Source organism: Oxyura jamaicensis, chromosome 7 (genome assembly GCF_011077185.1).
Source record: "Oxyura jamaicensis isolate SHBP4307 breed ruddy duck chromosome 7, BPBGC_Ojam_1.0, whole genome shotgun sequence".
Classification (NCBI taxonomy): Eukaryota; Metazoa; Chordata; class Aves; order Anseriformes; family Anatidae; genus Oxyura; species Oxyura jamaicensis.
In genome coordinates this window covers 37,445,192-37,471,356 of record NC_048899.1, presented here as the reverse complement: position 1 = coordinate 37,471,356, position 26,165 = coordinate 37,445,192, and the positions used below count along the sequence as shown (strand labels likewise).

Sequence of the window (26,165 nt, the reverse complement as noted above, 5' to 3'; positions counted from 1 at the left end):
ACATATTAATCAAAACTGAGATGCACGACATACATGCGTTATGGAGCCCCTAGAGATTCTTTTTCTTGAATAATATTCTTGAAAGTTCCTAAATGAGGGCTTCAGACAGATTATCTGAAGAGAAAACGTGGCTATTTAATAAAATATACAAATTCTACCATAAATTAAGATTGCCAACATAGCCGATCATTAGTAGTGTCAAAAATTTGCGCTGTGATGAACTTTAGCACTATTTTCTCCAATAATTAATGCACATTGCTTATCCTACAAAGTCAGCATTTAACATTGGCCTAAAATAAAATGTGATCAGAAACAAAGATTTTTACATAGATAACACGCAGCAAAGGTTAAATGTGACAGCGTCAAATTCCATATTCCTTCAGCCAAGTGCCTGTCTGTGCAGTGCTAACAGTGCATTATCAGCTTTTGCATATTTGTTTTTCTAGAAACAATAGTTCTGAACTTTGCACTAACCAAGGCAGGGATGTATCAAGATGACTAGAATTGATCTTTAATATCCTGCACTACTGGAATTCTGCTACATTAAAAACTAAACCTTTGGCAACACCACCACATCCCCTCATAAACCCAGCTTGCTGCCTTTATTGTTAGTTTTTTTTGTAAAAAAAAAAAAAAAGACAAACTCAAGCATTCTATTTTGGCACTTCAGTGGAATTCTTAATTTTATTTTTATCCCAGGCAATTCTTCAGCAAATAAGTAAAAGTATTTAAATTATAAGCAGGTTTCTTAACTTTTCAGATTGGCAAACAGGAAAAAAATACCAGTTCAACCAAGAAAAATGCCGACCGATACACACAGCCCCCAGAGGTCTCCTGGCTGTTGCAGAGAACCTGAAACCCATTTCCTCTGTGCCTGAGCCCACCCTCTAGGCTGCCTTCCAGGGTCTTCCTGGCACTCCCAAATGCTCTGAAATGGCATGTGCAGTGTAAACAAGTGTCGGTGCTTAGATTATTGTGAATTATTTACTGTAAACTCAGATAAGACTCTAGGGCACTTGAAGGCCTTGTTAAGATTGCCGTAATTATTCCCAGGAATGGAATTGAGGACACACCTCACGCTTAGAGGCAAAAATGGGAAAAATAGCATGGCCCAAAACATCCTGTTCAACGCAGGAACTCCCTGTTGAGCACAGAGCAAACCTGGAATCATTTTTCCCTAAGAAACCAGTAGATCATGTGGCAAAAAGATGACATTTGATGATGAAAATTAAGGAACAATCTTAATTACATTTATAGCTACATCTGACAGCAAGATTAATGCTATAGATATGTCACCTAGGGCTGATCTTTGAACAAAAGAAACATTTCCACAGAACATCCTTGGCTGCTTGGCATGTCGGATGGCACAACATTGATCATCAGAACCCACGGCCTGAAAGACCTTGAGTTAGACAGCAAGAATTATTTTGCACTGGCAAGGAGAAAGTGCTTCCACCCAACCTCTGTAACTCTGCAACTGCCTGTCGACAATCACAGACTGATTTTTAAACTTATTTATAAAGTCTAAAGAGTTGCCATTTTATAACATACAGAAAACATTACAAAAACTGTTTTTTTTTTAATGGCTAGCCTAGATACATTTGATGACTTAAAAGAGCTAATATGTAAGCCAATATTAGTGCTTAAAAATCCCAGTTTCTAGGGTTACTTGAATTGAATTTTTCAGAGATCAATTTTGCATCTCTTTGTAAAACTAAGTTTTTATGATCTCTCCTCTCTGAAAAATGCTTCAAGAGTTTATTGTAATTTTAACCATCTCATTTAAGATAAAAAAAAGCCACTAGAAAAGATCAGAATAATCATACTGGTATACTCAGAAACGAATAACAATTTTATTTACAAAAAGAACAAAAACTGAAATGCAATTTATCAACCTTGTTAGGTCAAATCCTTAGTTGTGCTGCCACCTATTAGGGTTGTCAGAGAAAGTTTGTGATAATGGTGGGGAGTTGGAAGAAACACAATTAGGCCAACAGGAGCAGCCAAAACGTGTTACAATTTAGGACTGTATAAAACCACACTGAGAGAAATCACCTAAAATCTGTACCTGCTGGTCTGTACGATAGCAAGTTTGCAGTGCAAAGAACATAAGAACATAAGGCAGAGCATTAAGGGTTTAGCATATCCAACTGTAACTCCATTATTTGCCATCTTTGCAGCCATTTATCCAACAAATGAACAGTCATCTAAATGATCAAGATTCAAATAGTCAAGCTATGCAAGTAAGCCACATTGAACACCTCAATATTGCAATGAAAAACAGAATCTTGGCCCAAACTTGGCCCAATCCTTAGATAAAAGGGATGTCCAGAGGGTATCCAGTGCTGACTTCTTACCAGTTGATCCAGCAAGGAAAACAACATTTCTGGCAGGATCTTCAGGAAACTGAGACTGAACATAGCAGAGTCCTGTCCTGTATAAACCATTTTTTATGATAAAGTTGTTGCTTGACCATAGCTGCAATTTGAAATTCATAGCATTATTGCCGCATTAATAGAACAAAGACAAGGATTAAAAAGTTGATGTGAGCACTTGAGGTAGGTGGGACTCTACTGCAAGAAAATAATCCCATTGAGGGAAGATGGAAATTCCGTTTTAGGTGCCCAACTAGCTCAAAATTTGGGGACAGAAACTCCACACAATTTCACATTGTTTTATAATTCAAGAGTGAGCCATTGTATAGAAAAGAGATATAAAGTATTATTCCGCATTTCTTCCCATAGAAATTATAGCTCTGGTCAAAATAGAAAAAAATCCCTTGTGTATGTTTTCTCTGAAAACCGTAACTAAAGATAAGCTTACACACACCTGTGGATCAAGACAAGACAGTCCATGTTATTTATGCACAGTGAAAAGTCTAAAACCAGTTCCCATTAAGATACAGGTTGGCACACAGTCCATTGAGAGTTCCCTTTTGTCTCACCAAGGAAAGCGATTGTCTGCAGACGCTTTTCTGTGTTCAAGAAACATGCCGGCCACATGTGCATTTTCAGCATAAAATAGTGAATTATAACAACTTGATTTCACCCCACTGCCTGGTCACCAGTGGGTTTGCTGTTGGTTGTTTGTTTTTTTTTGTATTTGTGTTTGTGTTTTTTTGTTTTTTTTTTTTTAAATACTGCAGACCATTTGAAGTATCTTCATTAAAATATTCCAGGGCTTCACAATGTACACGTGTCTTCCCACTCACTGTCCTCTTACATTTTACGTAGTTGAGAAGTCTCAGTGGTTTCTCCTGGCACATACTGGATCTTCTTCCCATTTCTGCCAGCCCACGAAAAGGCAAACCCTCTCGAGCACACGTACAGGAGGATGCTGCATCATGACAAGGCAATCATCACGACTGACACAAGCACTGCAATGTTGACTGTCCACCTGCTGCCATCCGACGTTCTCCGCGCGTGCAAGACAGCAAACACTGCATTTGTGTGATTGGTTGGTATTTCTACGTTGCAAATCATGCCTTCACAGCAAGAAACACATTCCTGTTGAGAAAAAGGAGATCACTAGACACGGGGAAATTCAGCATGAATGCTGTCTGCTTCGTCTTTGGTGTCTGAAATCTTTCATGTTAAAAATAAGTCCTGTCCAAAGATTTTAGAAAAATATTGATATTTAAGAACTATCTCAATACTACACAAAATTCAATATCTACTTTATGATACGTAGTTCCTTTGCAAAAACATTGCAAAATATTTTAGCAGTGCATATTAAAATTAAAAAAATTAAAAAAAGAATCTAAAATGACTGAAGGAAAAGGAGCTTGCACGTATTTCCACAGTTGTGAGAAATCCTAAGTGAAAGATTATCAATATATATACACTTATGAAAATATGTTTTGTTTTTTTTCAGATCATGCCAGCGCCACTGAAAGTCTCGCAAGGCAAGAAGAAAACTGGACAAACCACAAGAGTTTTATGAAGTGAGATAAGGAATACAGTAATAGCAGAAAGACTCGAGACTGCAACCTCCCTTATAAAAATAAGGCACCCGTGCTACAATCCTTAATCACAGTGATGGCACCAGGATGGTGTCAGCTTAGTGACAGTGCCTTGTTTTTCAAGAAATTTTTCCAACAACGTTGGTTTAATAGGTCTGTAAATAAGAATATTTTCTTGTATAATTTCAGCAGGTTTTATGCTACAGAAAATCACTTTTTACCTCTCCTAGATTTCTGCCATCCATCTTAGGTAACAAATTACAGTTTTCTTTATAGTACGTTATGGGCTCCCATTTGGAAATTATTCTTCTGATAAATCTCACAAAGCATTTGGCTTCTGTCTTTCACAGTTTATTTGGCATAGCTCTTTGTATTTTCCTTTAGCACAGGAGTTCCTTTTTGGCACGGCTGCAGAACATAACAGAGTATGCTCCAAGCCTCTTGCTAGTCTTACTCTATTTTTGATGACTTACCACCGTGGAAATTAATTCTCTGATTAAGGGTAGCCAAGCATGGCTGTCCAGAGCCACTGAAGTCTTTTCAGAGCCACTGCACAAAAGGGAACTCCACTGTTCCTACAAGCAGGCTTGTGGAGACAACCAATATGGAATGTGACTCCCAGTATTTTAGCAGGAAGACCATCAGATAGGGGGGCGGATTTACCTCTAAAAATTCTGAACACTGGCAGCACCGCAGGTGCATCGATGCAGGCTACATAGCCTCATTGGGTGCCTTACTAGCAGTGCACCAGAAAGCTCAGGTGCTTTTCTAGAAGTGGTTACTACATGCTGTCACTCACAAAGAGGAAAAGAGGAAGGAGAGGGTAGTTATGCTTCAGGTGGTAAAATTTAATTTCTGTTGTTAAGTCCTGGAGAATACATCTTGGCACATCATCTTCAGCTCAGAGTTAAAAACAAGAAGTGAAATGGAAACCTGAAAACCAACACGCTGCTACGACAGAAAGAGTAGTGCTTACTGTGTGACCGCTTTCTCTGTGATGATGGCAGCCTACAAAATGGCACTCCTCTCCTGTAGCACATTTTTTGGTGACTGACGTACTCTTCCCATGGTCTGTGAAGAGATGAACTGTCAGACAGTACTGAGTACCTACAAAATAAATTTTAAAATGTTAAATTTTCTTACAGTATGTGTTGTTTTACAGGGTTAAAAATCTTCACACAGTTTAGCAAAACGTTCCCATAAAAATGACGTATTTGGGTTGTCTAAAGCCATTTTTCAACTTGATCAAAACACCATTTTGCAAGAAATTAATTACTGATGAAATCTTAAGCTTAACTGATCCTTCAAACCTCCAGAAAGGCTGCTATCACTTAATTAGCCCTGTAATCTACACATTTATCTTCCTTCCTCCACTCTTTTTTTCTTTGTTTCAGACATGCTTCCTCATTCCAATAGTGCATTTCTTGCCCTTTCCCACTGTTACTATGAATAGCACTGTGAAGAAAAATGAGGAAACATATTTCCATTCTTTTCTAAGTATCCATCATTCCCTCATGCAGGTATGATCCCTAGACATTCAGGTCTTGCTTATCACAAGCAAGCCTACAATGACAATCGTATCTTGGGCTGGAATCCAAAAGGAAGGAGATAAGGCCAGGAAGGCAATTCTGAATTTTTTTAATATCATCCTTAATATTAATTCCTAGAAAGCACATGGCAATATATATCTATATACGTATACATACATATATATAAAATAATATTTGCACTGTTGCTTTGCACTCTGAAACGGTCAGAATATTCCCCTCAGCAAAAATCATATGACTCTTTATTACTAATAACCAAACCGAGGGCATCACTGTGTTGGTATGTTAATCCTTTTCAGTTAGACTTCTACAAGGTGGCTGAGGCAGGGAGAAACAGATTTAATTACCATGAAGCATCTCCTTCGTGCAGAAACACTTACTTTCAGGACACCATCTATCTTCAGCCCATCTGTTACAGTTGTAGTTGTCCACCGCATTGTCACAGGTAAAGCACTTAAAACTGTTTGGAAATGGAGTGGCTTTGAAAGTATTAAAGCACAGTAAGTTTGCAAATTAAAAACAAAACCAAATATTAAAAATAGTATTGTAAGTGCTTGCACACACATATACAGGCATATTACATACAGGTACATATTTTTAATGGGCACTTGCACCTACATATTCATCATTGCTAGATAAATAAAACCTATGAAACAAGTTCTCTTGAAAGCTTCTCTATCTTTAACTGTTTTTGCTATGCCTGATCATTAAAACGCCTCCTCCTCTTTTCATTCTCTCACAGTCAAGAACACCATTTAAACAGTGGTGGGAAAAGCAAGCAAGAGAGAGCATCTTATATGTATGTACACGATAACACATCTGCATGTGTGTTAGTACAGACACACAAACACGATCTGCATTGAAATGGCGTTTGATTCTTTTGATGAAAAAACTCCATCTTCAAAACCAGCTTCAGATCTTGATCTCCAGCTTTGGAAGTTTCATTCCCTTTGACAAAGGGATCAAGAGGACTACTTTAAAAGCTTATTTACATGACGTACATATACAAATGAACTTGAGATGCACAGTTTCCTAGATGCACATATGTACCTAATGCATCTAGCTGTCCAGAGTGTTTTAGATCTGTATCAAGGAAATTTTCTCCATTAAGTGAAGGCATAGGGAATACTTCTGATGTTAGATAAGAGGCAAAAATATGATGCTATTAGTGACAACTGGCTTCACAGGTCTCACAAGGTTTTTAATTACCTTCAGCTTGAATTAATTGCAGACTGCGTACCTATTCTTTCCCCTACAAAAACCGCAACAAGATAAAGGACAAAGACATCTGTTCTGTATTATTTAGAAGAAATCCATTGCATCATGTTTTCTGTAGGAAGTCATTTCGGAGACAGGAAAGTATAATAAAAACATTTAAAATGTGAAAACTATTGCTCTGGTGCATTCTTTGGTTTAGCAATGCATGCAACAGTTTGTTTTCATTCAGTCAACATAAAATCTTGGAAATAAAATAAGCTGCTACAGATTAAAAAGGAATAGTTTTATTTAAAATTTTACTATTTCCTGTCTGAAGAAGAAAAACCTGTAAGAAAAAAGGATTGAAAGAATATGGCAACTAAAACGTTAAGCTACAATTGCACACACAAGAAAAGCATAACTGTCTACTTACGGTCTAGTGGAGGTCTCACGTTGTAGAAGTTGATGTTCTTCGCTGAAACCCAGTTCCCTGAAAGGACGAAGAATGGAAGAAAAGCTCCAACCAGCGTGTGACAGAATAACAACATGCTGAATATTGTTGTACATTAAAAGCAAAACTCGTAGGCCTAGGAAAGAAAGGGAATACGTTGTTTAGGGGGAATCATAAACAACTGAGCACATTAACAACAAACTTCCTATGAACCAGCTCTGAAACCTTGAAAATTCAGTCTGCAAATCATTACTGGGAAGATGGTTAATGCAAGCTTCCTCATGAACAATGATGAACAATTCAAAGCTGAGCAGTTACTGCCTTCTGCTGGCCAAGATCCTGCACAAAGTAGTTAAGTTTCCACAAATTTGAGAACATTATTTCTTAAATCTATTTGTCCTTCCAAGCAATGTCAGTCTCATAGACAGATGCCTTGTAAGCATTCCTAAAAATCAGCATCAAGACAGAGATCCTTTATATCCTACTTGAATCAGACAGAATTCAACACCATTAAACAAAGTAAAATGCAAATTGTGGGAATATATATATGTATATATATATAAATATTTTGAACACAAACAGCCTAGAACCCAAGATTTAACTGATCCAATTTCTTAAGTGAAATAGATCAGTGTATGTCTGTTGACTTCAGTTAAGCGACACTGACTGAATTAATTCTAAGTGCATTTATCAGTGGCATGGCATTAAAGATCATGAGTGTAAATTAGGTTTATTCCCTTTGCATACCAAGGAAATGTCAAGCAAAATGCTTGGTGCTGATACATGCATTTTGGAGAACTGCAAACAGAACATTCAGAGAGATGAGACAAACATTTTGGGTGTGCTTTGTGCATTTCTTCGGGCCCTTTTTGTTCCTTGGCAAGGTTTTACATGGAAGAACTAACCAGTTCAATTTTTGGTCAGTTTTATATTTAGATGTATACACACACATACAGACAGACATGTTTGTATGGTGAAATGTAGTGATACTGGACCTAGTTCAGATATTAAAAAGTAGAATCATATTAAATGGCACTCAGCCCATGCAAATTCCTAGCAGGATAAACGAGCTTGAGAGGAGGCTCCCGCTAAACCTGAGACGTTGCTTTGCGGTGCCAGGTGAATTCATTCAGAAATCTCTCTGCATCCCCCTGCACAGGCCTATGTCGACGTATGCTAGGCCTGTGCAGGAAGCTCTGAATGGTTCCCAACACTGAAATGAAAATGTTACTGACAAGACATGGCAGAGAAATCAAAGGACTTCCTTCTTTTTCCTGTTTTTCAATTGACGCACACAGGAATTCTTTGAAAGTTTTTTGCATATAAAGCAATCAAGAGAAAGTTCAGCTTTATGCCTTGGGAGCTCACCCGTCCTGTTTAGGATCTGTTTTTTAAATCATGGCTTTATGGATAGATTTCAGTAGATACTGAGAACATCACAGCATACCTCTACTTACAGTGCACCTCCAGGACTATTGTATGGGGATGCTCCAGACCTCTTCTGACTGCAGCCCAGGATCTAGAGCAGAATTAAGAGAAAGAACCTGTGGAAAACAAACAGCAACTGATCATCATAATTCTGTCCTGAAGGAAATAATTAGCTTAAATACTGTTTGCCCTATTTATATTAAAAATAAGGATACAAAAACTACCATATTTCTGCGTTTCTAAGAAGATACCCAAAGAAGTACCTGCATTACACACTGGCTCTGCCTATTGAGCTCTATCCTTGTATAGAGGTACAGCTTGCCTCCTTCCTATGACACCCCGGTCTTATAAAAGACAATGAGAAACAATGAGACTACTGAGTCCTTCCATGAGGAAGTGTACTTTTCATTTACTTTTTTTTTTGCAAGGGAAAAACATTTTTCAGGCAATTAGCTGGGTGGGACCAGACGAACGCATATTTCGTAATCTAGAGATATCTATCAAATCTTTCAACACATGCTATGACCAAAATAGAAGCACTATAAGCAACAGCAATGTAATATAAAAGAGCAAAGATGATTGTCAGACTCCAGACTGAGGTTATTAGCAAGCTATGTAGTAAACAGGTCCCCCACAGTTCACTCCTTACTGAAACAGGAACACAAAAACATCAGCCCAATCCCTACCAATGCTGCAAAATCCAAAAATAAATGTAAAACATAGGTACAGTTCTCTCCAGTTAAGCATGGGCATCTGCACAGTGATATTCTGCAGGACTGAAGAGGGTTTGTAACCCCCTTGACTTGCCTCTCCAACATTACAAGTGTACGCTTACTCTTAATGCTACTTTGAATTCGTTGAGACCCAAACCCGTACATCATGACGTTTTTCCGCTGTCCCAGAGAATTCCCATTCCAAGTTCCACAGACAACATCTTTTTAGTCAATAATTCCCCATCTTATCCAATCCCACACTTCCACGTTAACCTATTTTCTATTAGCATTCAATGCTCTAACCAAGACAACGAATCACTGCGGCGCACCAAACCCCTTTAATACTGCAACTATTATTCTGGATGAGTTGAGGTGTTAAAGTTGATGTAATCACAAAATTAAATAGGTACTAGAAGCAAACTACAGCATCAATTAGCATATTTTCTATAAAATTATCCCTGCCATGAGAACAACCAGCCTTAGAAAAAAAATAGCATCTAAAGATGCACAAAGGCTAGCTCAAGGGATTTCATTTCCAAGGGGGAGGAGACCCCTCGCGTGGTGAACCAAAACCAAAACTGCCTCAAACACACAGAATACGAAACAGAGTTATCACAACTGAATTAGCCAGCTCTTGCAGTGCCTCCTTTTCCACAGAAGTGGAAGACATCCTTGCAGTCATACCCGACACCGAGGTTTTTCTATTCCTTCCTATAGGTATCTCATGATTGGCACCCAAACACAACAGCGAGAGGCTTGGTCTGACCCAGTACAGCCATTCGCTCTTACTTTCATCCCATTTATTGCTTCATTCCTTCAGATTTACTCTGTAGGAAGATAGGCTATCAAATCAACTCAATGCACAGTAGTTGCAAAGTTTATCCCTTTTACTACATTTTCTGCAGCTTCTACTCGACTGAGGAAAAAAATTGCCTTTATGGGAGACTGGTGTGTAACCCTACCTGATGCACCTGGGTAGCAAATAAAAGGCACAAGTACACGTGTGCCAGCTTTCTGCAAACTCAGGCTCTCTCCTGCCCTCTCCCCCACGTTCCTGTTGCTTTCCCTAGGGACGCTCATGCCAAATGGAAAATTTTAGAGAATATAAATACGAAAACGCTAGTCTTCAGGTGGTGGAAGGCACAGTAAATTGACCTCACAGTTTGCTGTAGTCAAAGGTGTCCTTGTTTGCTAACCAGGCCAATAAATAATGGATGTCCTTTAAAGTAGCCTTAGTTACACAGCTGCACCAGGAGCCATTTTCAAATAAAATGGGAAAATATTGGAAAAAAAATAATAGCTTTCCTATCTCATCCAAAATCTTTAAAATGCTTATTTTCCTCACAGCCTCTTATCTCTGCTCTGCTTTCATATAACATTATCTCAGAGTATGAGCAAACAGTTCATTAGGCACAATTAGGAACTCTCGTTAATGAAGGAAAAAACTGTCACTATATGGAAGATTGACTTATGTAAACGAGACAAAACGTGGAGACAGCATTCACAGGGTGAGGGAGGAAGACTTGAGAGGGACAAGCTTTTAACATTGGCTCTGTAAATAACCTGCAACCTAGGGACGTCTCAAGAAAACCATGAAGATAATGGCAGAATCAACCGATGTGTTCTGTAAGGTTTGACACTTTATTTTGCGGTGTGTAAAGGAAGAGTAGGAAGCAGTACGCTTGGTTTCTGATTTTAATAAAATTCAAGTCTGTCTACATTGTTTTTCCTGGCAGACCCGATGGAGGATTAGCAGATTTAACATCAGATATGTAATGCAAATGAAACTTCCTCCTGTCATTTTGTAATGAATCTTCAGGTGCTATTAGATAATTGTGAATGCTTACATAAAGCTTATTAAATACCACTTCAGGACATAGGAGGTAGACATACATAGGCATAAAGGTATGTATGGTAAGGGCTGCAAAAGTTATAACCAACACCTGACATCATCAGGTGTTCCCTACCTCAAGTCAGAAAGGGTAAAACTGACATTTTGACTTACCTAAAAGGGGAAAAATAGCTCCTTGGCTTCCTCATGTCCTAGACGAACACTGCCACTCTCATGTTTTCCTCTAGAGACCATTTAATTTGATCTGTATGCCAGCATTTAGTATATTTCAAAACCCAGGGAGTGAATAAATAGATGGAAAGACTAAGAGAAAACCTTAATTTTTCTGTGGGACATAGGCAGAGCACACTTAAAATAAATTTCTATAAAGGGCAAAAAAATGAAATGAAAGGATTAAAAAGCCCCAGAATACTATTACAGATCTGCAAAATAAAACTGTTTGGTACAGAAATTCTTCCTTTCCATACCCAAGAAGTTGAAGTTTCCATTTTCCTTGTAGCACGTTACCACTGGAACAGAATAACACAGGAAAACAGTTTTTGTGTTACCCTATCTGCAACTAGTAACGCTGTCAGAATAGAATTTATGCCATCAAGATCATTTTAAACCCACCTCTTTACCTTCACCCACAGTACACTTCACCATGGCCGACATTAAATTTGGTCTTAATTACAAAAACTTATAGAGTTCTTTACCTAAGGTCTTATATAAATAAAAGACATACAGGTCTGGTAATGTCAACACCATTTAGCTTGGGGTATAATGCTGGCACGGGAAGCTGTGATGCAAATTCTGAGACACGTAGGTGTCTGAGTACTGACACAATGTGTGCAACAGCAATGGTTTTGAAAAAAACGATGTCTAATTAATGTGATAAATCTCAGCAATACCAAAGAAGTGAAGTATTTGCAAGGATAAAGCATGTGTTTGTTTTTAGGCTCATACAAAGGAGACCCATGGAATGAACGCTGCACTGCAATTCATGTTTCATGTCGTTGCTTTTATAGACAAAACTGCTCAGCAAAGACAAGTTTTGAACTCTGACATTTATTTTAAAATTCAGAATCCTCAATCATCCTTGAAAAGCAATTTAAGCTATCTAAAAATCCATTAATGAGACATAAATTTCCTATTCCCTTCTGCAAATATAGAATTTCCTCAAACAACTGCACTTTGTTAAGCTACGCATTTTACACTCGAGCTTGTGACAACGTCTATGTATCACATCTGAAATGGTTTTAAATCTCTCTCTCCCACCTTTCCAAGACTGGAAATGGGAACTTAATACCACTCTAGAGAAAAGAGATTAGAGGAATAAGCAGTGCTTTTACTTTCCTTGCAGTAAAACCAGATGAAAGGACTGATCTACACTTGTTTTAAAACGGCTGCCATCTTGTATACATACAATTTTCCTACCTATGACAACACACTTTTGCATTTCTCCTTCCCCTTCCTTCTCCTTAAGAAAGGTTAAAATACCAACAGAATTACGCTTTTCTCAGTTCATCCGTTTCACTACAAACAGCACCGCAGGAATCCCAAGTACCAGCAGGTACTAAAGCTGACCGAACATTTTAGGCTTTTTGCTGAGCTCCTCATAGCACTTCTGCAAATATCAGTTTAACAGTATTAATCTTGCAGAATATTTGGTACAGCACCTTAGTGTATGAAATGGAAAGCGCAGGTTTCACCGAGTTAAATTCAACCTCAGAAATATGCTTTTTCACTTTTCCAGGGGAAATCCTATTTCTACACAAACTATGCTCAATATTCACAGTTACATATGACAAAAAGTTACAGATGCCATTCTAGACAGTAAAGCATAAAACATTCTAGGCAGTAAAAACAATAACCTACTTGATTTCAATGTGGGAAACAAATGCTACTCTCCCTTTCAAAGTAAAATTTCAAATCAAGATTTCCACAGAATATATTTACCTAGGGGAAAAGAGAGTTTACATGCAGCCCTATTTCAGATCTTAAATTCAGCATAATCTGTTTGAACCCAAGAAGGCACTGAGGAAGCAGACACATAAGGAGGTACGACACTTTCTGCATCACAAAGGCCATTTTTCACGAGCTTCACGCTCAGCTGTATTTTAAAGCTAAGATTTAAGCTACACACCAGCTGAGTTCATAAACCTGGGAAGAACGCCTAAAGCTTTTTTTAACCCAGCACTGATGGACGGGGTAGATTCACTGACATCAGCCTTCCCTTCTTTACTCCTGATCATGACCTCACTGCTGTTGGTCTTCAGCTGTTTGGGAAGAGGAATGGGGACAAAAAGGTCAGTCCCCTGCCCTCTCCTCCAGTCTCAGTTGCACCATTTTCCCAGGTTACAAAGGGTTTGGTATCGCATATTCTAACACAATTCTGGGCTGAAGAACATGCAGAAAAGGCGCAGTAACTCTGTGTGGTTTTATCATACTGACTGTCAGGGTCCGTGCTCAGGGCACAGCGTTCCTTACCTTCCCACGGCAGGACGCCTCACGAAAAGCTCGGGTGCTCTTCTCTGCAATAACCCCACACCAGAGGAACTATTTTGCCTCCTCTTCTCAGCAGTGGGGGTACAGCGAGCAGTGCCCTTCCACCACCGGTTTGCACCTGTGTATAGCAGCAGCACCAACTGCTCTGCGCTGCAGCTGGAGAAACCACACGGCCGCAGGATCAACCTCGAGTTAATATTGGCAGGCTTAATGTGTGAAATTTATAGCGCTGGTACTTGTCTGATACTATCTTTGTCTCACGTTCAGATCAGCTTCCTGGTGGTATGTGATCCCTGAGACTGTCAACTTTCTGATCTCCTTGGACCTCTCCTCTTGCAGCACACAGCACGTTCGACTCCTTACTGAAAAAAAAAAAAATACAACTTTTAAACCAGAAATCTTTTCCAAGTTTTATTTCCACGGCCTACATGGAGCTTATGTCTACAAAAAGGGTTGATTTTCATTGTAGGCATGCTGGAGTTCGGGAAAGAGTGAAATTCTAATTACTGTCAAGTCAATCCAGCATCTAAAATCGAGTAGCTATCCAGTTAACGTATGAAATCGCATTGCCTACCAAGCTGCACTGCAGCCCAGTGTCATACATCACATCTAACACGAGCAGCATTGCAACATAACTAGTTCTGAGCAGAAAATTAATCGTGGTGTCACTGATAACACTCCTGAAAAATGTTTTGGGCACAAAATCCCCTCTCCTCCACATTACTCTTCCACGTTACTAAGGCAGACACTTGCAGTTGCTGAAAACCGATCAAGAATTTGAGCAATTCCCATTATTCTGCCTTGCCCTACACGAGCTGACACAACAATCTCATCTTGCAGATGTAGTTCTCAGTAGGTGAGCTCTGATTGTGCATTTCCCCCTGGCTTTCTCTTTGAAGGTTAAGACTACGCCACTCTGAAGGAACGGATGCTTCAAATATGGCTTGAATACTTCTTTTCAGAAGGTGAGGATTTTTTTTTTTGGTAAAGAAGTATTTTCTACTTGAGATACAACCACTAATGGAGAAGACGTGATGAAAACCCCACTTCCAAGCCAAGGTTTTCTGTTGGTAGCACCCTGGTTTCTGCAGCCCCTTCTGCCTGAACTCTTCGCTCCTATGAGCGTCCACCAAAGAGTGAGCTGACGGGTTGGCACTGAGGAGAGTGCTTTTGGAGATGCCTTTTAGAGAAATATTAATCTATACGACAGAAGCTATCTACACACATTTTACAGCTTTGTCTTACCTAAAGATTAACTTGGAAGATACGTCCAGGGTACGTGAACTCTGCAAAGCAAGAGATGAAAGGGGGTCAAGAGAAAAAGGCTTTATTTTCCTCAGAGGACTAACACAGTATGTTTTAATTCCTTACACAGCTTCAATCAATGAAAGGCTTAAGAGCTATTTGTTTGTTTTGGAATGCTTTAAACGAACACGGCGTAACAAATTGCTGACCCATCCGATCTGACCTAGCGTAAGATGGCATTTGCTTCCCATCAGCACCTCTAATCCAGGCGGCTGAAAACAGCAAGAAGCAAATCCCAATTCCTGGTAGCTGAGAGCAATGACTCCCAGGCGGTGTTTGGCACAATTTGTTAGGTGAACAGCCTCAGCCAGCTTTCTGCTGCCGTGTGAGAGAAAAGTGATGTGCCCTCGTTTCAAGGGGAGGGGCAATGCAAACACAAAAAGCTCCCTTTCACGGGTTCACAAAAGCCGTGTTGACATACATGCCGTATCTTCAGCTACAAAACCCAAGTGCTGCACTCTTCTCTTCCTCCAAGGCTCAAATTTCTGGAGGAGGAGCACCGAAGTTTCCATGTCTCTCAACGCAACTTGGTACTAAGCAATATTTAATCAGAATTAGCTGAAAACCATTCATTTTGTGGCGTTTCTCACATTTCCCTTCCTGTAAACACCCAGGCTCTAGAAGCGGAACCACGTCGCTGCATGAAAGGCAACCTCTCTTCCACCCTCCTGCAGACGCTTGTTCCATGCGTTGGGGGCTCAGCCCTGAGTTTCTGCATCATTCTCAAGGGCCAGCGCCCGCAGTTCTTGTTGCTTTACCTCCCACCTAACTCCCTATCAAGCCGGTGAAATTGTCTCACTTGCTAGAAGAGATGCCTAAGTTTCTAATTCATGTGACCGAACTGCTCCTATCCTACAGCTCTTCTTCACATTCTCCAAGCACAGTCAGGTTATTTCCCTTCAAATGCGTCTTTCCCACCTTCACCTCGCTGAAGTCCTGAAGAAATCATCTTTAGCTCCTGGGCATTCCTGCAGAGCAGAGACAGGAACGTACATTTCAAAGCCTCGCTGCTTACTCCTTTCAGTCAAGTCAATGCGATAATAAATGCAATAATAAAACGACGTGGGAAGCAATTTATAGCCGGACCCAACAGAGAGTTTTCATCCAATTAGAAGAACAATAGAGACAAAGTGCACTCTGCCTCTGCATTTATCTGCCCCAGAGATGACACACTCTTAAATAAACTGAAAGTGCAGTAACAAATAGCAATAAGAACGCCTGTGGGTGGGGAGATTTATTTACTTTCCACATTGCCCGTAATGCGCTGGATTTAATTTGACAAATTAAAGTTGGCAAATTTTCTGTTTCCTTCATTTCCTGCTCGCAAGTCAACAGTAATGCTAAACAGAGAAGCACTAAAAGTAGACAAAATTCCCCCTTCACTAAAAGCGATATATCCCTGGCAGCTATGGCAACCCCAGGTAAAAATATAAAAGTAGGTATTGTATTCTAGAAGCATAACACGTAAAAGAATTGTATTCTAGAAGCCAGCTCCCATATCTGAAATCTCACTAGTGGTTTTGCAGAAGAGTTTCTCCAGAGCTTTGTGAGATGGTATTGGATGGACTATACACCAACTCAAGAGACAAAAACCTTTTTTTCATTTTTTTTTTTCTAATTTCAGCTCCTCCCGTGCATTTCCACATGGGCTGATAACTCTCCCTTTATAACTCTCCCGGGTAACACCCAGTTCTGCATCCATTGCAGCAAACTGACTTCCCTGGTTGTTGCTAAAGCCTGCCAGCTGGAGCACACATAGAATACTGTGTGCACTACCTGCACGCTGTGCTCCAAGATGCACAATTCAACGTAAAGGGTGAATAAATAGTGTCCTGTAGCTGTTTCTCTTCATTGTGCTTCTCATACTGTATAGGCCAGTTCCATGAACTACCCGATGCCATTTGAGTAAGCTCCCCACACAAATGAATGCAGATGAAAACTTGCCTTACTACTATTCCCCTCCAAACTGAAAGCAATTCCCTAGGGAAAGCAGGAATCTTACTCCTTTTGTGTATGGGAGCTTGCATTCTAACTCTTCACAATCAAAGGCACCATGTGCTTTTTTCATAAGGTTACTCAGAAAATCCTTTGTATAACCTTAAGCGTGTTTTAGGCAGACAAGTCGTTATCAAATCCGTCTTAGGATAAACTGGAAATGAAGATGAAAGAAAAAAAAATCACTAGTAATGAAAAAAAAAAAAAAAGCAATATAAAGGAAAAAAAAAAACCCACCTACTGGCAAACTCTGGGAACTTTCTGGGGCAGTGACGGTGTACTTGTCTTGGTGCTTAACAGCCTGCCCATGGGTTAGTTAACCGAACAACCCATGGGTTGTCCCTTTTGGAACCAATCTAGTTTTGGTCACAGCATCCTCTGGCAATAAATTGCAAACTAAAGCATGCACCTTTTGAAAAAGCACTGCCCTCCCTTTCTTGGAACTGAGCTGCCCGTTTCACCTGATGGCCTCTGGTCCCTGCACTGTGACTAACCACAAATAACCATTCTCTGTTTACATTCCCCACGTTTTCCAAGATTTCCTGGTTGCCTGCCACACCTCAGATTCAGCTGGCGCTTTTTCTAAGCTGAAAAGCACAAACCTTTTTCATAGAACCTGAAGACTTTTGTTTATCTTTATTGTCCCCTCCGCATTTTTTGGTTCACAGTATGTGTTGTGCAATCAAGGGAAAGGCAGCCACTCAACAGAGCCTGGGTACATTGCAAATGGACAGAGACAAACAGACGGACGAACTGAAGCCCTGCACTGCAGCCTAATCAGTTTTATACCTGAACTGAAGGAAAAAATAAATGTTCTTTACTGCTAATAGCATACGGAATTTCCTTTTGTTACCTATATTCATTTTCATAACGCTTGTCATGCAATACACTAATTATCCAGTGAGTAGAAGTGCATCTTTTTAGAGATGATTTCCAGAAATTGTGGGTTGAGATAGAAAATATCCATATGAAATATCCTACTTGCACATCCAGCAATTCCTTAGAATGTATTCTGTGAACATCAGCAGCGGAACAAAGAGTTTGAGAGGGAACCTCGCAGCTTATCACTTCCATTCTGACACTTCTAACGTAACACTTGCAGGGATTATGCAGAAGTTGACACAAACAGAAAATTAATTATTTACTTCAAGGATTTACAGCTGCGTGTAAACAAAAAAAAAAAAATAAAAACATAAATGAAACATTTTCAACTCAGATCTTCTATTCCAAGTGTCAGCCTGGAGCCACACTTCACATCTGAGCTACATATATTAAATCCCCCAAACATGGAAAGGCTCCAAAAGAACATCCTTTCAGACTCTTCATTATCATTGCACTGAAAACTAGAGGTTAGGCAGAAGGAGGGAAAGCAGGGAAAAGAAATGCAGAACGGGCTGCATTTATAAACCTTATTAAGACAATTAAAGAAAAATACAGACAGAAGGGCCAGGAAAAGTTAATTGGCTGGGAAGCTAGGAAGTGAGATGAACCAGCAAATTTTAGAGTATAAGCTGAAGAATTTTACAGAACTAAATTACACAGCAGGTGGCAAGCTATCCTTTAGTACTAGCAGGCAAACATATAGGAAGCAATAAACTTTACTACAGGAAAAAAAGAAGTTCAACACTTTTGAAATAAGAGAACTTTCTTGCTGCAATTCTGGGCTCTCACTCAATGATCATGAATGGGCTTCAGGCATTCAAAAGCAGCAGCAGGAAAAAAGAGCCACAGCATTCCCAAACCACGCCTTGCTGATGCTTTAATCATTTTTATTATCAGTAGAAAGGGATGCTGCATCAAAAGGTTCCCAAATATGCAGTGTTTTCAAGAAATATCTGTGTGCATTACCAGAGAAACATAACAATGTCCATAGAAAACTGGATGCAGAAAGCAGCATAGCTTAGACCAAGAGGGAAATAGCTCCTACAAGGTAGGGCATGCTGCAAAAAGAGACAGTGCTTTCCTCCCTCCCTGTCTGCCTCCTGCCCCTCGCTCTTCAAACCCTTGGTTACTGAAGGACCGGTAATCGAGTAACGAAACACGCAGGGGAGTCATTTGGGTAATTACTGTGCTCACTACTAATGATATTCCCCACGCACATTCCTTCTGTCAATAAATAGTTATGGTAAGCGTGCTTACATCTAGTTTTTGTTACAGTTCTGAGGGTTTGGTTCCCATGAATTATGAAGTGCCAGAGCAGCACCAGCACACAGCAAGTGGCACGGTCAGCCTGCTGGCACAGGCAGCGACCCAGCACAATCCAGGTGCTCCTCCAGTCTGCAGACAGATAGCACAGAACAAAGAGACCGATCCCCCCTCCATTCAATTCCTGCAAGCCAGGAAGAACAAGAAGTTGCAATGAGCTTTGGTGCTAACTAGCCAGATTTCTCCACCTGGGTTTTGTTTGTTTGTTTGTTTCCTTTCTAAACCTCCTTCCACCAACTTACCAGGTTCTTAATGCAAAAGAAGATTAAGGATTAAATACAACCACCATCCCTCAGACAACATGTAAGTGACGAATGACCCCAGGTCCTCCCAGTCACAGCGAGGACTGCCGATCCAGTCGGGTCTGCTGATGTACAACTGGGTGCAGGCACAGGCTCCAACCCAAATGCCTACGAGCACTATGCTAAATTGCAATTATTCTCTGTATGTCACTTCCTGCACTTGCCACACCAGTGTGAAGTACCTCTTTGATGTTTCATCGCTCTAAGTCTAGCCGTGCATCACCCCACTTGCTTCATCCTGTAATTCCACCGGGAGAGATGTGTGTGTCTGGGCCTGACCTTTAATTTGTCCCATCTCCTTATGGCCTTGCAGAGTGGATTGCAGGTCTGAAATACAGTTGGATGACTTCAAGGGTGTAGTTAGGGAACCACTCGAGACAGATCTAGCCACACACACTCATGCAGATGGCAGCCACAGGCCTGGGGACAGAGCTGGGTGGGTTTCCTCCACCAGAGGCAAAGCAAGGGCAATAGCAAGGCACAAAATCCAAAAACAAAGTTACAGCAATGATTTCCCTGTAACAAGCAATGCACTAACTCAATATCCATCCAGAATTCCTCCAGCTCTTATCTGACACTGTGTAAGCACCACAAGCTGGGGTGGAAAGATAAAGTTCTCCAGCTGCTGATGGTTGCTACTGTTAGCCAAAATGGGGTCAAAAGTTAACTCACCAGCTCATGCACAAAGTTTTTATAGCTTAAGCCCTTAAGAATGAAGCCACATTATTACCCCTTTGGAGAGAAAAAAATGAATTGGTACATAAAATAGTCAGTCAAAGGCGAGAGATAAGGCAATGGAAAGGATCAGTTAAGCTGAACCAAACACAGATTACTAAAAGTAGTCTGAGTAATCAATAACTAGAAACAAGAAAACTAATTAACTGTTGTACTAACCTCTCCAGAATGGATTCCAAAGGCAAAAGATCACGAGGAATTAATATTTTTAAAAGTTATTCACAATAAGACCTAAGTACCCTCAAAAAATCAATTAACTGGGCATTTAGTACTATATCAAACAAGGAAAAAAATGAACATATTATTACTAGCCTAAGATTTCCTGCTCTACTACAAACTTCTATCATCTAAGTCAAACCACTAGCCTTTTCCTCTTCTCATCATAAAAAGTTATACTGCATTCCTTAAATGCATCAATCCACAATGTATTTAATCCATCAAGACTGAGATGTATTCGTAGACAGTCATAAATGTTTTATTCTTATAGATATGAATTCAATTCTACACTTAATCACAAAGGAAGCAAGTTTGTTGAAACACACAGTCAAGCCTTAAACATTGGCCTGTATTTGAAAATACACAATCACAGAATTCAGTGTAATTATTTTTATTCCTTAGAGAACAGAAATACCCAGGATTTAATCAACCAGCTCAGACACCCATTGTAGAAAATGGTTTATTTTGCCCACAGTTGCAGAAAATTAAGTACAAATGGGTCTTCCTACGGAACAGAAGAAAAAGTGTCCAGCTGATGAACACAGGGACCCATGTGCACTTCCATCCAGTTAGGGCTGGGTGCTTAGTGTATAGCTGGTCAGAGTTTAGCACTGGTATAAAACTGTGCCAAAGACATTATCAGTCTTTTCCTCCATTTGCAAGGCTACTCTGAATAAATAACTTTAAAAGTAAGTGGGATCTTCCTGAGCTTGCATCAGCTGTAACATACTGAGAGCATTTGACAGCTTCAGTACAGCACCAAAAGAAAGCTGAAACACTTACCGTACGCTTTCATGCACATTCAAACAATATATCCACATTCACACGTACACATCTGAGGAAGACAGCCCATCCCAGCAAGTTTAGGTTCCATCTTCCAGCTTGGAGACTATATATGCTTGTGTCTGCTTTATTCTGGTGACACGGAGAAGAGCAGAGATGCAGCACTTCTGCTGATATGATCACCTCATGGTCCCGTTTTGATAAAATTCTATAACCTGTCAGATATCTCTGACACTGGAAGCACTCCAGAAATAGGAGAACTATGACAGACACGCCAGAAGGCTGGCCTCTCTTCAAAGGCTTGAAAGACTAGGGTGGGGAAAAGAGGGGTGGAGTGATAAAAAATAATCCCAACTTAATTATACATACAGCTTAAGAATCCCATCCACGTGAAAACTCTCCTGCTTTGTATCATGAATACCTCCAGGGCTCAGAAAGCTGCCTTGAATTCATTGGAATGAGTCTCTTGTGAGTGCCTATTAAATGGGATATACACATGAAGAGGACAAGGGAATAGAGGGCATGACTTATGAGGAGCAGCTGAGGATACTTGTTTGTTCAGCTTGGAGAAGAGGAGACTGAGGAGAGACCTCACCGTGGCCTACAGCTCCCTCATGGAGAGGAGGGAGGGAACGGCACAGAACTGTGAGGGAAGGGTTCAGGCTGGATGTTAGGGAAAGGTTCTTTTCCAAGAGGGTGGTCAGGCACTGGGACAGGCTCCCCGGGGAAGTAGAGATGGCCCCAGGCCTGTTGCTGTTTGGGAAGCATTTGGACAACGCCCTAACATACGTGGTTTAAGTCTTACGTTGTTCTGCATGCAGTCAGGAGTTGGCCTCAATGATCTGCATGGATCCCTCCCAGCTCAGAATCCCACAAAAATCACAGAATGTTTAAAGTTGGAAGTTGGACTCTGCAGCAAACAAGAAAAGAGCTAAAGGTGCTGCACAGAGCTGTATTTACTAGAAAACACATGGAACTCATCCCTGAATTATCAACCACTAAGTCACTGCCTTCAGTGAGTGCACTCCCCATCTGCATTCACAGGTGTACTTGGAAATATGTCCTAAAATTCAGGCTAAATAACCTTTGAAATTTCATTTTTCTCATTGAGACTTTCAGGACCATGTTCTCTCCCCCCTTCCTGACATACCCACTTCTATTACTTACTTTTTAATTTGAAGAAACACTTTGTGCCCCCTCCACAGTTACAATTTGTTTATGATCCTCACAGTTAGCTCTTCAAAGCTCCTCTTACAAAAGGCATCCTCTAGTTCAGTCTTTCCTGTTCATCTCCTGTGAACTCCATCCACACTACCTGAAACAAATAGAAAGTCTGCATTTTCTGACTAATGCGTCATCAGAACAACATTAAAAAAGATATATATCAATAGCATTTAATGAAATACCTGTTTTTAATACACATGAAACTGATTTTTCCACTCTGAAGTTAAATATTGCTGGAAACAGTCAAAGGTTAAACAGTTCCCAAACCAATCTTTCAGCAAAACACTCTTCACCTTTTCCTGAACATTTTTAAGACCAGCAAGACCGAATTTGCAGGTTTAATGGACACGTTTTCCTCCACAGGCATTCGTATTCGCTCTTGCATCCCATTACTGTGTCAGTATTGTAAGCTAAGCAAGGTAGAGCCTAGTCAGTGTTTGGTTAATTTTCTCTCAGAATACCAAGGCTTTGTGACACAAAATTGTACAGGTGATAAACTGAGCAGAGGTTTTGATTATGGAATTTTCTAGATTATGGCAATAAGGACTCTAATATGTCCAAAGGAATGGCATAAATCAGGTAATACATGTTTTCAGCAAATGCATTTTCCATATCCAGAACATTAATGGAATTAAGAAATCAAAGATAATTAAAATAGGTTATCCTTCTTACTTAGTGTTTTCAGAGTATTCTGGCTAAGTTTTAAGTTTGTATGAGGTATTAATTATTATTTATCTTAGAGAATCAATATAAGTTGATAAAGACTCAGTAGAGACATTGCTATACCAGCACAAGAAAGAGAAAACAAGGTTTTTGTCATTATTGTTTGTTACAGCATTGAGAATTGTTATAAATAACACTAAGAACAGTCCTGCCACTACAAAGCCAGACTACCGTGATATGTGTAAATGAACCCAAAGGAAAGGTGTATTAGATTTTTTTTCTTGAATTGAAAGCAACTGCAACTTGAGCCAAGACAAGGTAACCTTCTCGGAAGCATCTGTACACTTCTGAATCACAAATACAAGGTTGAGAGATCTGTACAACTCACAAATTGGGTAAGGAAAAGATCACAAGCCTTGGAAACTATTTACTCTGTTTCTTCATCTTCCTTTCAACACTTGTCACTATAGAGGCATGCTACCAACATCAACCAACACATCTACTTAGGTGATAAGGCATAGTAAAAATGTCTGAAATAACTCTGCGCCACCCACACGGGTGGTAGAAGCTCTCAAGGTTTCTAAACAGTTTATTACTTGCCAAGCATTAACATGCGCAAGCAGAAAAATGTCATTAATTTTCACATCATCTTTTTAGCCTCGTTTTTGTAACTTCTGTAGAGACAGCAAATACGACACGTGGCCCCACCAAAACCGAAGCAGGTCCTCCAGGTATCTTAGAATCACAGAATCATTAAGGCAGAAAAAGCCCTCCAAGGTCATCTGGTCCAACCACCCCTACACCAATGCCACCACTAAACCATGTCCCCAAGCACCACGTCCAACCTTTCCTTGAACACCCCCAGGGACGGTGACTCCACCACCTCCCTGAGCAACCCATCCCAATGCCTGACTGCTCTTTCTGAGCAGAAATGTCTCCTCATTTCCAACCTAAACCTCCCCTGGTGCAACTTGAGGCCATTCCCCCTGGATCTATCACTAGTTATCTGTGAGAAGAGGCCGACCCCCAGCTCCCCACACCTTCCTTTCAGGTAACTGCAGAGAGCCATAAGGTCTCCCAGACCAAACGACCCCAGTTCCCTCAGCCGCTCCTCACAGAACTTGTGCTCCAGGCCCTTCACCGGCTTCGTAGTCCTGATCTGGACACACTCCAGGGCCTTGATGTCCTTCTTGTAGTGAGGGGCCCAAAACTGAACACAGCACTCGAGGTGCGGCCTCACCAGAGCTGAGTACAGGGGGACGATCACCTCCCTGGTCCTGATGGCTACACTATTCCTGATAACGGCCAGGATGTCACTGGTCTTGGCCACCTGGGCACAATGCTGGCTCATGGTCAAGCAGGCATCGATCAGCACCCCCAGAACTGCATTGGGACTGCACCTCCAGAAAGGTCAGGAGAGACCATACTGCCCTTACTTGTGCTGAACTTCTGTTCTGGGTTGGCAAAACACATAAATGACATATTGTAAGGCCAAAATCTTTTTTTTTCTTTCTCCATTATACCATTGAAATATTATACACGACACGGGAACAGTATTCCCACTTCAGAGAGAGTGGATCTCATTCCTCTGACAACTCACCAGTGTCAAAAGTTTGAAATTTCTGCTTAGCTACTGTTGAAAACCAGATGTTGTGAGGGTTTGTTAAAAATCTCTTTTCAGAAACATACCCTACGTACTGTGCATTCCAAAAGTCACCCTAAACTTATTCTTGCATAGGAAGTGTAAAAACCAATATACCTCAACAGCCCCTGCGTATTCAGGTTTGACAGACAACGTAAAAATCGGCATCCAAGCGCTTATGTTTCATAATCCCTTTACTTACAAAAGTATGACTGTTGGCAGAGTTGTCTACTTTAAGTGTAGGGTTTTGCTTGTAAAAACGCTGAACAGAGGTTTCAAGGCTTTAGTTATCATGATAACTGTCACAGCTGCTAAGAAGCTAACGCTGGGCTGTGTATCTTGTACGGCTGTGACATGCTCTCCCATTATGTTGCTGACACGTTTTTTTCCAGTCTCCGGTCCAGAAATCTTTGAGACATCCTCCACTTCTAAATAACCAGCCTGAAAATGTATTGACACTCTTCTGTGTTTTTTTTGTTTTGTTTTGTTTTTGTTTTTGTTTTTCCCCCGTTTTTTTGATCCTTGCGTCTTAATACCAAGTGGATCTAGTTTTACGTAACCCAACAAAGCCAAACATAAAACCAGAGGGAAGGAAAAAGAAGAGTTCAAAATGTTATTCTCTGTATGCCACAGTCTCAACACCATTTGTAGAGTGGAGGGGAAAAGAAAAAAAAATGTTTATATCAGGAAATATAAGACCCAGGTCTCCCACAGCTTTCCAAAGATGAACTCCATGAAGGTAGGCCAAACTCCCATCTGGACCCAGAGCTGCACGCAGCTAACCACACATTATTTAACATGCTAACCACACATTATTTATGCCATCCCACGACCACTGCGGCCCCCGCAGCAGCTCTGCCAGGCTCAGCCCCATGCCAGGGCCGGGATGGCCGCGGGGAGGAGCGGGGTCGCTGCACGGCCCATGGGATTGCTTTTCAGCCGCCTTACCTTTCCGGGCTGTTTGCTCTGCAGCTGTATAAATGCCTATGCAAACACAGCGCAGGAATGAGCAGGAACAGACAACGTGGTTACTGTTGTATGCTGTCAAAAAGCTACCTGTGAACTTCACCCCCCAAGCAGTCTGTCTTAAAACAAACTATGTGCTTTCCCTGCTGTTCCCAGCCGGTTCCTGGGTAGCCGGTTTGCATTCCTCGCATGCTTTGGTAATAGATCAATAAATGCTCAGCAGGTATGCCCGCCTTTAGACACCTAGGTGATATAAATGCTAGACACAGATGAATGCAAATTGCACTGTAGAAAAGCCTACAGGGCGATGGCTGCAGATTTATGGAAGGCTATGTGAGTAGGCCCAAATAAACAGTTCCGTGAGGCCCAGGCTTGTGATTTTGACCTGATTATGCTGTAGAAATCGTTGCTGAGCGTGGTTATTGTCGTTAGTCCACATGCAAGAAAGTACACAAGGTATTCAGCCAGGTAAGGCAAGAAGGCAGAAACGAGG

The 26,165-nt window shown here is 40.6% G+C and overlaps 1 protein-coding gene across 7 annotated transcripts in view; it reads right to left on the bottom strand.

The window, feature by feature from the left end:
- Positions 1–651: 651 nt before the first annotated feature.
- The window catches only part of LYPD6B (LY6/PLAUR domain containing 6B), a 42,276-nt gene continuing 16,762 nt past the window's right edge, over positions 652–26,165 (bottom strand). For 4 of the 7 annotated variants that reach the window (XM_035332215.1, XM_035332220.1, XM_035332216.1 and 1 more), the window contains 7 exons: positions 22,345–22,492; positions 13,898–13,998; positions 8,604–8,700; positions 7,139–7,292; positions 5,889–5,987; positions 4,938–5,068; positions 652–3,506 (listed from right to left, as the gene is read on the bottom strand). In XM_035332215.1, the coding sequence (XP_035188106.1) occupies positions 3,342–3,506; positions 4,938–5,068; positions 5,889–5,987; positions 7,139–7,253 (510 nt within the window). In that variant the 5' untranslated portion in view covers positions 7,254–7,292; positions 8,604–8,700; positions 13,898–13,998; positions 22,345–22,492 and the 3' untranslated portion in view covers positions 652–3,341. Of the gene's footprint in view, positions 3,507–4,937; positions 5,069–5,888; positions 5,988–7,138; positions 7,293–8,603; positions 8,701–13,618; positions 13,642–13,897; positions 13,999–22,344; positions 22,493–25,654; positions 25,677–26,165 lie in introns of those variants that run through there. The other 3 variants (XM_035332219.1, XM_035332217.1, XM_035332221.1) reach the window with 3 other exon arrangements.